This window comes from Epinephelus moara, chromosome 16 (assembly GCF_006386435.1).
Source record: "Epinephelus moara isolate mb chromosome 16, YSFRI_EMoa_1.0, whole genome shotgun sequence".
Lineage (NCBI taxonomy): Eukaryota > Metazoa > Chordata > Actinopteri > Perciformes > Serranidae > Epinephelus > Epinephelus moara.
In genome coordinates, this window is record NC_065521.1 from 45,136,883 (window position 1) to 45,150,920 (window position 14,038).

Below are 14,038 nucleotides of genomic sequence, written 5' to 3' on the forward strand. Positions count from 1 at the left end.
GTTATTTATATTATTGTGGCGTATTGATTATGAATACAGTCCATCTGATGCTGGTTTTGTTTCATCGCTGTAGCCAGTATCTCACTATCACTATCCTCATTCAGATTTTAAGAAGCTACAAATTATATTCAGCCACAAAATAAGTCTGAAAAGCTGCAAATCAGAACGAAGTACATCTGTGATCAAACTGTCATCAGTGAGTTTCTGTTCAAAGAAACAGAAATCAGCTGTTCACAGAGTGGATACACTGTGTGTGTGTGTGTGTGTGTGTGTGCCTGCCTGCGTGCATGCATGCGTGCGTGCGTGCGTGCGTGCGTGTGTGTATGTGTGCGCGTGCCTGTGTGAATGCACGATTATGTACATGACCTGAGAGTCTTAACACAGACCAGATGTTGAGAGAGCCTGGAGAGAGACAGGAATGTGAAGGAGACCCCTGACTATTGTTTGTGTTGTGTGTCATCACTGGACAAATAAACACACACACACACACACACACACACACACACGGATCTCTCAGTCAGGATCCTGTTGTTCATTCTTTTGGTATCTTAGCAACAGCGACTCAAACCACAAGATGAAAACAACTGCCCGAGTTACAGACGTCAATCTCTTCATAAAGCAAAGTCTGGTGTTATTTTATGTTTTTGTTATTGTCAACAAAACACATTTGTCCATCTCTCAACACCGCCTGACTTCCTGTCCATGTCTCCCAGCTCTGAGCTCATTGGCTGATCAGTATTTTCCTCCAACAGCTGATCGCTGTAGTTTTTATTAAAGAAACAGGAGGACAAAGTGACTTTGTTGGGGACTATTTTCAGCGGTGGATTAATCCACATCTGGTGCTGTACAGAGCGTTTGTGTCAGTAGGACAGTGTGTGTTCATGGTAACGAAGCAACACGTCAGAGACAGTGTGAAAATTACTTCTATCTAAATAAATCATCGTGACAATCAGTGCTTAAAATCATCTGTATTTCTTTGCTGAGTCATGTTATCTGATGACAGGAGCCACTGTCTGAACCCTGCTGATGCAGAAAAGCTTTATTAAAAAAAAAAATCAGTAAGTTATTGAATGACTCACCGTGATATTGATGCATGGACGGCGGGCGGTCCTGTGGTCGCAGATCTGGCTGTTTGCTGCAGCTTGTCAGACATAAACAAACATCAGCAAACAAGAAAAGCATTATGAACACATTATGTTCCACAGCCACTTTAACCACACCTGACTGTGCTCGACGCTCCTCTCAGACTCTTTCAGGAGGAACTGGTCAGCTTGGAGAGTTCCAGTTGAACTCTGCAGTCTGATGCAGTACTCTGTATTTGTATAAGACCTTTGTTCAGCAGACATTTGAACTTGTAGCAGGAGAAGTGCAGGTGAAACCAATTTTGTTAACGACGGCTCAGAAACATCAGGTGTCCCAGTGAGCCATGACACTCAGTCCGTTTATATGACATCAGAGAAGATCCATTAATTGTGTCAGACCGACCCAGAAGTTTAATAGCATTAAATGTGTAAGAGAAGAAGAAGCTGGTAACAACTGGTGTCGGGGGAAACGCATTACAGTACTATATACATTTTTAGCAGCAATGAGGTAAAATAACACATTACCAAGGCCCTGTCCAAATACCCGCACTTGCGCCCTGAGGTCTTCCCTGAAGTGCACTTGCTGAAAGTGCAGTTAGGGGCGTAAGTGTGCAAGGGACCGACGCTGTTTAAAAAGGAGAATTGGGACAGTTGTGTACACGTCACTTCCATTTGGGTCCAGCTGGTCCGTCTCCTAGGAGACAAAACATGGCGTTAGAGGAAATAACGTTGTTCACAGCACTGCTGCTGCAAATGATAAATAGATACAATCAGCGAATGATGAGGAGGATTAGGAGCCGCAGGAGAAGGCGGCATCTACATCATAAGGTGTGTGTATGTCACTTACACTTAAAAAGACATTTCTTCTCCATTGCTTTCTCCTTCGTCTTCCCATTGGTTGGCTGTTCGAAACGTCACGACATTAGGAGGATTCTGGGTAAAATCCTTCAGCCAAGTGAGGTCTGATGCGCACTTTCTGAAGGGGTGCATTAAGGGTGCAGGTTTGCACCCCTTAATAACAACAGAAGACAATTGGGACACCCTACGCCCGTGCAATTAAGAGGCACAAGGGCGCAAGTGCGGGTATTTGGACAGGGCCCAAGAGGATGTGGGGTAATATTATCACATTCACAATGTCACATAATGCGTTACCATCTGAAATAAACTGTTTATTGACTTCATTGTTCATTCACCCACACTGATCCACATCGCTCCACTTGCACCAGTGCGTCACCAGCAAAAACATCCCCCCAAGGTTGTTCTGTGTTGTCATGTCACCACAGACTATAGAAGGGTGCCAGTGGTCGGCACATCTGGGTGATGTTAGTATATGTTGGGTGTGTTTCCATTCACATCTCCTACAGCTGCAGAGCAACACCGACACACAGTCCTGTTCTTATACATAACTCTCTGTGGTGCTGCTGTAACCGAACGGCACACCAGGAACTGGCAGGTGTGTCTTTCAGCTCTGGTGTGTTAATTTGCGCTCGTCATAGTGACTGACTCGCACGTCATTCAGTTTGTTGTGTTTCATATCATAGCCCCACAAATATTTATCCATATTTCATAATGATCAGACGTTGATCCTCTGCCTGACCCTCCCTGTGTCCAAGGAGATTCAATGTTTTAAAAAGGTCTGGGCTGTTTAATTGTTGTCATTATGCTATTATTAATTTAAGCAGGGGATTTTAATACAAAGTGGTAACCACTGTGTGTGAACACATGAATGGCTCAGACCTGCAGCACTGGATTAGAAATGAACTGTAATAAACTGGAGCAGCTGTGAAACAACATGAGCCTCATTAATTTAAATCAGTATTAATTCTTCTGAGGTCATTTTGGAGAAAGCATTCTTGGAACCCATCGGGGCAGACCCCCGATTTTTTGGCATTCCGGTTTGATTTGGGCGGAGGAGGCGAATTTCCGTTTCCGACTTCCGTTTATATATAAGTAAATATGCTGAACCATTGCGATGGATTCAGAGTTTGCAGTGACGGCAATCATGTTCCGCCTCGTTAGTTCACCGCACGGACCATTAACCTGTTATCAACTGCAGCCGGCTCAAACGTGATTGGTCAATATCACGCGAACTACAAACAGCCTACAACCGGAAACCAGGGCTCTTCCGCTCTTCTTCCGGAGGCAAGATCTCCGGGGTTTGCCTACAGACTCTACATTCACTGAATGTACAGTCTGTATGTAGAGACTATGGTGAAAGTAACGCAAAAATAGTGTAATAAGTAAATTGTTACTGAGTACAGCCCTGTTAACAGGGAGGGACTAACCAGACTGGCGGGAGGCAGGTGTGTCAGGAAACAAGTGGGAAACAGACAAATGTAGGAAGTAACACAAGACAGGACACATGAGGAGATCTTCAGAATAAAGCAGGAAATAAACTACAACAAAACGTAGGACCACGACAAGAAGCTGTAGGTTGAAAATGGTCTCCCAGTGATGTCCGAACAGTGTTTCTTTCAACACTCTTCCTCCTTAAAACACGCAAATGTTTGGTGGCTCCTTCTGTTACAGTTCAAATCAAAGGTCCTGCAGCTGTGGGCGTCCCAGCAGCTTGCTGAGCAGAGCGCATGCCATGAAGGCTGAGTCCTCGCTGCAGCGCCACGGGTTTGAGTCTGGCCTGAGGCCCTTTGCTGCATGTGACTCCCTCCCCCTCCACCGTCTTTCCTGCCTCTATCCAACAAAGCACCAAAAACTAATCTGAAGATCCGTGCAGCTGAGTCACGGTCTACCTCTCAACACATCTGTTTGTAAAGAGGAAATTAAACCATCCAGCATGACAGGAAGTAAATACATAGCTCAGACAGGCTGGTGACAGGGTGAGGGTCAGAGACCAGGTCATGGAGAAGATAAGTGGGATATGAGGACTTCCTATTGAATGAGTAATCATCACAGAGCACACCGCGTCACTATAACACCTCCTGGTTTTATCTGTGTGTAAAGGAAACAGGACAGAAACAACAAACGTCTTCGCATGAAGCCTCTCTGACTGAATGAAGTCATGACAGTGATGATTTCCTGAGTCAGACATGTGAGCATGACTTTTGGGTGATGCCAGAGTCAGGGTCAAACACAATGTGCTGTTTATCAGTCTCAATGTTTCTTTACTTTCCTTCTTCCTGAGTATCTTTTGCTCATTTCCTTGATATGATATTAAATGTCACATCATTTTTCAACACTGTTTTTCTTCTGAGAGGCCGTCAAATTAACTTCTCTTGCTGAAAACTGAAGACAGTGCCAAAAATCTGCGGTTGATTTTACAATATAGAGACATAAAACCTGTTATATAATAATAAGAAAACACCCTACACTCGCTGTGATAAACGCTGAGTCATTCAAAGGCCTTAAAGCGTAATAAATCAAAAACAGCTACACAATAAAATCATCACCCTAATTTAAAGCAGGTTTAAGAGAGAAAAAGGAAATAAAGAGGGGATATAAACTGTCACAAAACAATCAGTTCAACTTACGAAAAATTATTTAAACATTTTTTTGAGTTTACCGACTTCCTGTGTGAACACATGAACACCTGAAACTTCACTGCGGTTCATGTAAAGTGTGCTGGAACATTTTACATGAAAGGATCTGTGTTGTCTCTCTGTTCATGTTTGTGTTTCTTGTTTTCATAAAATGACTCAAGACAGTTAACATGATGGAAAAACTTTCTCTCAGGCTGTGAAAGATTTATGTTCTTCATTCCTGTTAATCAGCCGGACTCACAGGAAGAACTGAAGTCTGGAAATGCTGCATTCAATTATAAGTTGGAACGTGGGATTTTATACTCCCTAATCGGAGAAAATCAACTTTGTAGTTTGGAGTTTTTGGCGTTGGCCACATTTTAAATTGATCATTGACAAATGAGTTGCACCACAGATCTAAGAAACCAGAATTACCACCACACTGTTGCCTCCACAAACCAGTCACATTGTAGTTACAGTTGGGGCGTCGGTGGTTTAGTGGGTAGAGCAGGCGCCCCATGTACAAGGCTGTTGTCACAGCGGCCCGGGTTCAAATCCAGCCTGTGGCCCTTTGCTGCATGTCATCCCCCTTCTCTCTCTCCCCCTTTCACGCTTACCTGTCCTGTGCATTAAAGGCAAAAATGCCCAAAAAAAATCTTTAAAAAAAAAAAAAAAATTGTAGTTACTGTTTACATCCATGTCTGTCCAGACTCATGTGGAGCTGTGACAGTAGACGATGCTTCAAATATGGATGCTGCTGCAAAGACGCTGAATATTCTAAAACATGGATGCTTCACACACAGAAGATCTATAGAATCAGCACAGGCTCAAGATTAGAGTCACCAATTCAGTATCTGACCAAATGTCTCCCCTTCTGTTCCTGAGATATGACATTAAAACATGATGATGTCACCATCAAGCTGACCTTTGACCTTTTGGATATAAAAAGTCATCACTTAGTAATTGTATTCAGTTAGAAATCTATGTGAAATTTTGTCAGAATTAGTGTAAGAAACTTGAGTTATGGCCAACAAAAATGTTTTATGACAGTGACCTTGACTTTTGACCACCAAATTCTAATCAGTTCATTGTTGAGTCCAAGTGGACGTTTGTGCCAAATTTGAATAAACTCCCTTAAGGCAATCTTGAGATATCACATTGACAAGAATGAGACGGACAACCCAAAAAGAGTACACTTGCAAGATAAATGTGACACTCTCTAATGTCACAATGGAGGGACAACTACGCAGGTTGATTTTAGCGCTGCTCATCGTGGACTATATTGCTGTCATTGTTCATTTTAGTCAAACCATACAGTTTGAAAACGAGGCGCGGCTCCAACTAGAAAACAATGTTTTGATGCATTGGATGTGCTGAATGTGCATATTAAGGCAGTACAGGAGGAGGTGCACATTAATAATCCTCCAGGACTGTAACTTGGACTTGGTGCGGACCTGAGTGTGATTGCTGTGTTCACACCTGCCCAAATGAAATTAACTTGAGTTCGATTCAACCGAATCAAAAAGGGCCGGTGTAAAGAAACCCTTAAGTTTTAAGGTCTTCCCAATCAAATTCTGCTCTCCATAACTTTCACTGGTTCTTTGCAGAAATGGGACACGAGCCTGAAAGTGATTGCAGAGGGTTACGCTGCTAAATGCGTCTGGAACCACAACCCAGAACTGGAGGACACTGGAGAGAATCTGTTCGCCGGCACCGGGCCTCTGAACATCACAGTGGCTCTGGAGAAATGGTTTCTGGGTAAGTCTGTTTGTAGAACCAAATTCTAATGTAGCTGCTTCTCCATCTTTGAGAGCGAGAGCAGTGGAATAGTAGACAGACACATTTCTACTGTTCTTTATTTAATGTATTGATGAATGTAATTGATTCCTGTAGAACGTCTGGACTATAATTACCAGAACAACAGCTGTGAAGAAGACAAGATGTGTGGACACTACACACAGGTCGGATACAAATACACACACTTATACACACATTAGTATCTGTGGACTGGGTCTGAACTGTGTGTGTGTGTGTGTGTGTGTGTGTGTGTGTGTGTGTGTGTTACAGATGGTGTGGGCAGATACACACAGAGTTGGCTGTGCCTTCCATCTCTGTAACAGCATGGAGGGTCTGGAGTGGGAGAGAGTCTCCTTCCTCGTCTGCAACTACTTCCCAGCGTTAGTACTATTACTGTTACTACTGTTACTACTATCATGACTTCTTCTTCTTCTACTACAGTACTACCACAAATAATGCTAGTACTGCCACTACTACTGCTACTATTACTTCTACCACAACCTCTACTACTATCATGACTTCTCCTTCTCCTACTACCACCATACTACTACTACTACTACAGGTAGTATTGCTGTTGCTTTTACTGGTACTCTTCCCTACTAATCAAACTGCTACTATCACTATTACCACTACCAGCACACTAGTAGTTCTATCTCCACCACTATTTCAACTGTTACTACTACAACCACTACTTCCACTACCACAGTACCACCACGACTACTGCTACTGCAACTAACACTGCTACCACAAAGTACAACTGCTACTATTATTGGCGCTCCTTAAACTAATTTTACTAACTGACATACCACTACTACAACTACTACGAATGAATATACTGTTTCATTACTGTATCACTAGACTACAACCACCACTGGCACTATTAATACTACAGACCTACCCTCACTGCCACTACTACTGTACTGTACCCCTACCACCACTACCTCTACTGCTATTACTACTGCAATTTCTACCACTAGTAAAGTACCACCACTATTTCTAATACCCTACACCACCATAGGACTACTACTATTACTACTACAGCTTGCATTACATGTAGTCTTGCTCTTGCTTTTACTGGTGCTCTTACTACTATTAACTACTACTACTATTACTTCCACCACCACCACTAGTAGTAGTTTCTATTTCAAATGTTACTACTACAACTACTACTTGTGCTACTAATTGAAGTAGTGCTGCTTTTGGTTCCACACCTATTAAAGCTATGGCTAGTATTACAGCTTGTACTACTGTTAAATATACTACACTGCTGCCACCATTGCTTTATGTAATAGTACCAGTGTTGCTGCTGCAATGCTGGAGCAACAGCTCCCCCCTGTGGACAGTAATATTTCTCTCCACATAGTCTCTTTGTGTATAGACAGTACATTTATTTACGATTATCTTCAGAACAAGACGTTTTATTTGATACTGTAAGTTGGATAAATCAAATTTGATTATAATAACAAAGAAATGAATTAGACATGACCTCGCAGTCATTATATTATTATAAACTAACACTGTGTGTGTGTGTTTAAACTTTTGTGTCCTCAGGGGGAACTATGAAGACGAGAGGCCATTTGAGGAAGGTGACTGGTGCTCCAGATGTCCTGAAAACCTCCAGAAATGTGAAAACAACCTCTGTGGTACGTCTTTCCTGCTCTGTCTCTTCCTCTCTCCTCACATCTACCTCAGGTTTAATTCTCTCATTTACACATGAAATGGTATTTTAGCAGCACAAACCCATAAATTCTACACCAGACTGTGGTGCTTAAATCAAACTTTAAAGGGACGTTTATATAATGAAAGTAGATGGGGCTGGACTTGTGGTGCTCAAAGTGCCAAAACAATATTTGGAAAACTCAGCATCACTGTCTTTTCCCAGATCCTGACCTGGTTACTCAATATAATCCACAAACCTTGTTGTCTTGTGTTGTCCTTACACAAACTACACCTGTAAACTGTATCACCGTGTGGAACTAGTAGGTTTAGTGATGGAAGAAAAGATGGAAGTCAGGTGACATAGTTTAAAGAGCGACAAACAAACAGAGGACTTTCACCCTGGAGGCTGCAGTTCATGTCCCGTGAGAAACCAAACGTTAGTGTTGATTTATTTAACTGACATACCGAAGTTTCTTATGTTACGTTGAGTAATGAACATATGTAAGCCGGGTTCCCACCAAACACTGAACCTGCACCTAGATCTGTTAAGAGGAACATCTGCTAGTCGTTTATCGTCCACAGAATGAGGCACGCAGACATTTTTAGAACAGGCTGCAGTGAGAGTCTCTCTTCATGGGATATTTAAGAATAATGGGTGTGTGCATTTAGTCCTTGTCAGGCAAGCTCAGGGGTTTAGTGCTGCCGGAGTGCATCATGAGGACACAACACGCCATGTTTTCTTTCTCCAAGTGATTAGAATATATGTAGCTTACATAATCTGGTTGAAATTCATATTTATATTCATCCCGTTTTCATTCCGAAATCGTCAAAAATCACAGCTTTGTCATTGATTTTCGCCGTCAGACACCAACACCAAAAGCCACCTTTCATGGTGGTATGATATGCCACCAGGTGGTGTCAGTTTGTAACTTGGCCAAACCGAAGCTGTCGTGATGTTACGAAAAGGCGCTGATCATCTGGACGGCACCTGTTGCAGCAGTATGACACGCCACAGGACAGCATCAGTTTGAAATGCTGCTGGTAATGATGTAATATAAGGAGCTTGAGAGGCCAGTGGCAGGGGAGGTGGATGGATCCAACATGACCTGGACTTTCACCCAGGAGGCCATGGTTCATGATGTTTTTTTCTAAACCTAAAGTGTTAATGTTGACCTCCCGACATTGGTTCCAGCGTCCTGGAATGTCACCATGCGAATACAGAAGGACACCTAGCGCCTGACGTGTAGACAAAGCGGCGATATGTTATGAGTTGAAGTCTGTTAATCCTCATGAGACAATCTGAGTTTTTTAAAAGTGATATTCTTCTTGTGTGTTCTAGTTGCTGAGGAGGAAGAGGAGTCGTCGGAGGAGGAGGAGGAGGAGGAGGAGGAGGATGATAACGAGGAGGCAGTTGTTACTCTTGCAACAATCCTAATCCCCCTCCTCCTGCCTGAAGAGGAGGAAGAGGAGGAGATTGTCGTTCCTCCTCCTGCAACCACTGACTCTGATGTCCAGCCGGCCACAACCACCACTGCTCCCAGTATCATCACCACCCCCTCCTCCGCCCAGGACTCTGAGGAGGCCCAGCTACCAGACAGCTTCGCCCCTGCAGAGGTCCCCTCAACACCACAGGGTGAGGAGGATGTGGTTGAAGAAAAGATGGAGGAGGAGGACAAGAAGGAGGAGAAAGAGATGAAGGAGGAGAAAGAGATGAAGGAGGAGAAAGAGATGAAGGAGGAGAAAGAGACGAAGGAGGACAAGAAGAAGGAGGACGAGAAAAGAAAGGAAAGTACAGATAAGACGGAGGAAAAGGGAGAGAGAGACGTAACACGCAACATACATGTGAAGACATATGTTATTACCACCAGTGCTGGTTCAGTATCCTCCTCTTCTCTCCTGCTGGCCTGTCTGACTGCCATCCTGACTCTCAGGCTGTGAGGAGGAGGAGGAGGAGGAGGAGTACCGCACATGACCTTGTTAACCCGCCCCGTGGTAACCCCCCACCCCCCACCCCCCACCCCTGCAGATTAATATGGGTCAATTAATAATTCACACTCATCAGAAAACAGCTGCAACGTTTGCAACATCTGCACGTAGTCCGGGCCGATATCTGGGTCACATAACGTCTGCGTAACCTGCATGGAATACAAAAATATTACTTCCAGTCACTGATGTGAACTATACATGTTCATGAAAAGGAAACATTCACAGCTTCAGTTCGGAGGATCTTCTGACGGTGATCTGAGAGGAGAGATGAGGGTTAACGAGGTGAAGCTGTGATTTTGATCCTTTCCATCAGAACCGATCACAGACAGCAGCCTTTAAATCATCAGTGCTTATTCACCTCCTAGTTTGGCCTGAGAAAGACTTTAACGCTCTGCGGGACAAAAAATGTACAAGACTGAGAAAACCTGAGAAACCATTTTGGTCAATCAGCCAGTGAGAAACTTTGAGTTGAATGAACGAGGCACCATCTTGGATCATAGAGAACAACCACCAGTCACCAGAAGAACATGTTGGCATTGTACGTTTCTATAAACAACAATACATTTGTAGGTTTCACATCTATCACACGTTTCTAATGTGACGTAATGTATGAGCTGACTGTGTCATCGGGGAGGGGAGGGGATGGTGAATTGCGTGACACTCGGGTGAGATGCCTGGGTTGTGTTTCTCAAATCACTCTTGTGTTTCCAGCAGAGGCTCCGCCCCCAAAAAGAATATTTTAAACCAAAACATTTTTTTCCCCACACTATAACCAAGCAGCCCATTTTCATTTCGAACTTCAAATGCCGCAGTATGACACACTGCCAGGCAGCATCAGTTTGTCACGCAGCCTGACAGAGCCTGTCTTGGTGGTATGATATGCCGCTGGTCAGCCGGACGGCACCTGTCACAGCAGTATGATGAGCAGACAGGAGGCGTCAGTTTAAAACACAGCCAGGAACAATGTAATATAAGGAGCTGGCGGGCAGCAGGAGGGGTGGGTCCAACAAACCCTGGACTTTCACCCGGGAGGCCGATGTTTGTGACCCGTGTGATTGTAGAGCCAAACCATGAAGTTTGTTTTTCCAAACCGAACCCCATGTTTGTGTTGCACAAAGAAATAAATACCAACGTAAGTTTATTTTGAAAGGGTCATCATCTAATGAGCAGAAACTGTAACCTGGAAATCCTGATGCCCCGCCCCCAGCAAATTCAAATGTGCACTGCACGGGGATCTGGCCCCGACAAGCAGAGCCCGCTGAATCGCCATCGGACCAATCAGATCAGTCTATCTGACAGAGACGGGCTCTGGGCGGGCGTAACATGATGATGACAGCGCTGCGCCGCAGGAGTCGTAAAGTAAACAGCCAAGATGGCAGCTGACCGCGTCCATTCAATTTAGCTTTGGAAGAAACGCTAAGCCAACTACACTTATCTTTTTCCATGAGAGAGGAACAGAAGACTGCCCTAGAAGCCTTCGCTTCCAGGAAGGACGTTTTTGACGTTTTGCCGACAAGATACGGCAAAAGCAGAATCAGTTAGCCCCACTGGTCGGCAAACAAATGGGGCTTAGTGCAATGAATACGTCACCTTGTTTTTTGCTCTGATTGGCCATCGTGTTATCCAGTTGAGTGTGGCGGCATTTAATATGCCTCAGTTAGTGCCACCCCTTGGGTAGGGAGGGTGTATCGGTGAGGGCCAGACTCTAAATCTTTCTAGATTTGAGTCTGGATTTCCAGGCTACAGAAACTGTAGATTTCCTGTGGTTTTGGAGACGTATTTAGAAAAGACACAATGCACTGAACAGGTGTAAATTGACACAACGTCCCTGAACGTCAACAACAAATGCAATCTAGTGCATAACATGTAGACGTAAACAGCACTGACAAAGCAGCGATATTCAACAAGTTAGGATGAGAACGTGTTGAACCAAGTGGGGGTTTTAGCCTAACGCTGACCACGTGTTAACCACAGTTTTACAGCCGCCAGGGCTGAAAAATGAAGCCAACAATAAAAAGGCTAATTTCAGGTGACTGAATTTTTATATAACTCACCGGCTTACATTTTATTAAGGCCTAAAGTTCTGCATGATTAGGGGCGTGGCCACTTTGAGTGACAGGCTGTCTGCTGACATTGTCCTCGGCTTTTCAGTCAGATCCACCTCTCAACTAAATATGGTCACTTATGGCTCCAAAATTCAAGATGGCGACGGCTGAAATGGTGACTTTGAGGCTTCAGAACATGAGTCTGTAAACAAATTGGTCACGTCACAGTTGCTACGTCCATTATTTTTACAGTCTATGATAATAATATAACATATCCATGGTTTCCACAAACTTACAATGCCAACATCTTTTTCTGACAGTTAGGTTGGAGCCACATCCGACTGGATTCAGAGCTCTGGAGCCAGGCTAACTGTTTCCCCTTGTTTCCACTCTTTGTGCTAGGCTAGGCTAATGATATGCACATCGTACCTTGAACTGTAAGCATGTATAAATTCTCTCATCTGCTTCAACTCTTTGTGAAACCTCGGACAGGTTAATTTCCCCAAACTCCTTAAAGTATTCCTTTAATGTGAGAGCAACATTTAGATCTTCAGGCCTGAAGCTCAGAGTCAGTTCATCTCTTTTACCTGAAGGGGTTAAAGTTTATCATGAAGTGATGCTGTTTTGTTGTGACACCATCACAAAATGACTAATACAATACTGAAGCAGTCTGATAACTCATGAAGCTTTACCGGCACAGATGTGCTCAGTTACAGACGCAGGACGCTAAAAAAACCAAACGTCTGTTTGCTTCGTGACATTAAAACGTTTAATTTGCTGTTTCTCTGTAAACATACTGAATTATGGGTGATCTCAGAAACACATAACCAAAAAAACCAAAAAACCAAAAACAGTTGAAGTGCTGTAAAGAGAGGTTACTCACATGATGTCAGACCGCCTCCTCGCGTTTCTGTCTGCAGGGTGACCCACGGCGGTCTCCTTAACCCTACAGTATCATCTCATGTGGAAGGACCTCTGTAAAGATCAAGTTAAAGCAACAGTTTATTGTGTGTTTAGTGTTTAGTGAATGCAGGAGAAACCATTGCTGAACTGTGTTTGTTGTGTTTCATACTGACGACCCTGCTTCTTCTTCACTATATATATCTACTGTACATCATTTACTCTCTCAGACTGGAGCTACACCTGGACACAGTCTCTAATAACTGACGTGATCTCTGTTACACTGTCGTAGACAACAGGAAGTTACCATAACCACCGTCAATAACTTTAGCAACGATTGCTGTAAATGTCTGTATATAAGATTAATAAAGAAATAAACCTTATTTCTTCTTTTTGACAGATCAGTGTGTGTGAGGCTCTTTTTTTACCAGTCTGAGCCCATTTATTATTTTAATCTTTGTCCAGATTTTAATTCACAGAACTAAAGTGGACGAAGAATTCACATCTTTTATTTGAAGGGATAGTGCACCCAAAAATGAAAATTCAGCCATTATCTACTCACCCATATGTCGAGGGAGGCTCAGGTGAAGTTTTAGAGTCCTCACATCACTTGCAGAGATCCAAGGGGAGAGGAGGTAGCAACACAACTCCACCTAATGGAGGCTGACGGCGCCCCAGATTCAAACGTCCAAAAACACATAATTGAAACCACAAAATATCTCCATACTGCTCGTCCGTAATCCAGAGTGTAGAAATACTCACAGCAAAGGTCCTACATTCAACAAAGTACATAAAAGTACAAGTATCAGCAACAAAATATCTTCAGAGCTCCAGTGTGCAGGGTTTCAGGGGGTTATATAATGAGTCTGTTTCCTTTAATTTATAATCATCTAAAAAATGAGAATTGTTGTTTTTCGTTACCTCAGAATGAAACCAGGGCTCAACAATAAGGATTGCCCGATTGCCCGGGGCAAGTAAAACTCAAGGTCGGGCATGTAAACTAACAACTCACTTGCCCGATCGGGCAAGTTGCTAAAAATAGTAAAAGTTAATAACTAATTGATAAAATAAATGTATTTTAAAATGTGCTCTTCTG

General features: G+C 43.3%; 1 protein-coding gene across 1 annotated transcript in view; it reads left to right on the forward strand.

The window, feature by feature from the left end:
• The window catches only part of LOC126403005 (peptidase inhibitor 16-like), a 30,694-nt gene extending 17,396 nt beyond the window's left edge, over window positions 1-13,298 (forward strand). Inside the window, exons 2-6 of the mRNA XM_050065395.1 lie at window positions 6,163-6,313; window positions 6,449-6,516; window positions 6,623-6,732; window positions 7,904-7,995; window positions 9,351-13,298. Coding sequence (XP_049921352.1) covers window positions 6,163-6,313; window positions 6,449-6,516; window positions 6,623-6,732; window positions 7,904-7,995; window positions 9,351-9,949 — 1,020 coding nt within the window. The 3' untranslated portion in view covers window positions 9,950-13,298. The remainder of the gene's footprint in view (window positions 1-6,162; window positions 6,314-6,448; window positions 6,517-6,622; window positions 6,733-7,903; window positions 7,996-9,350) is intronic.
• Window positions 13,299-14,038: the final 740 nt, after the last annotated feature.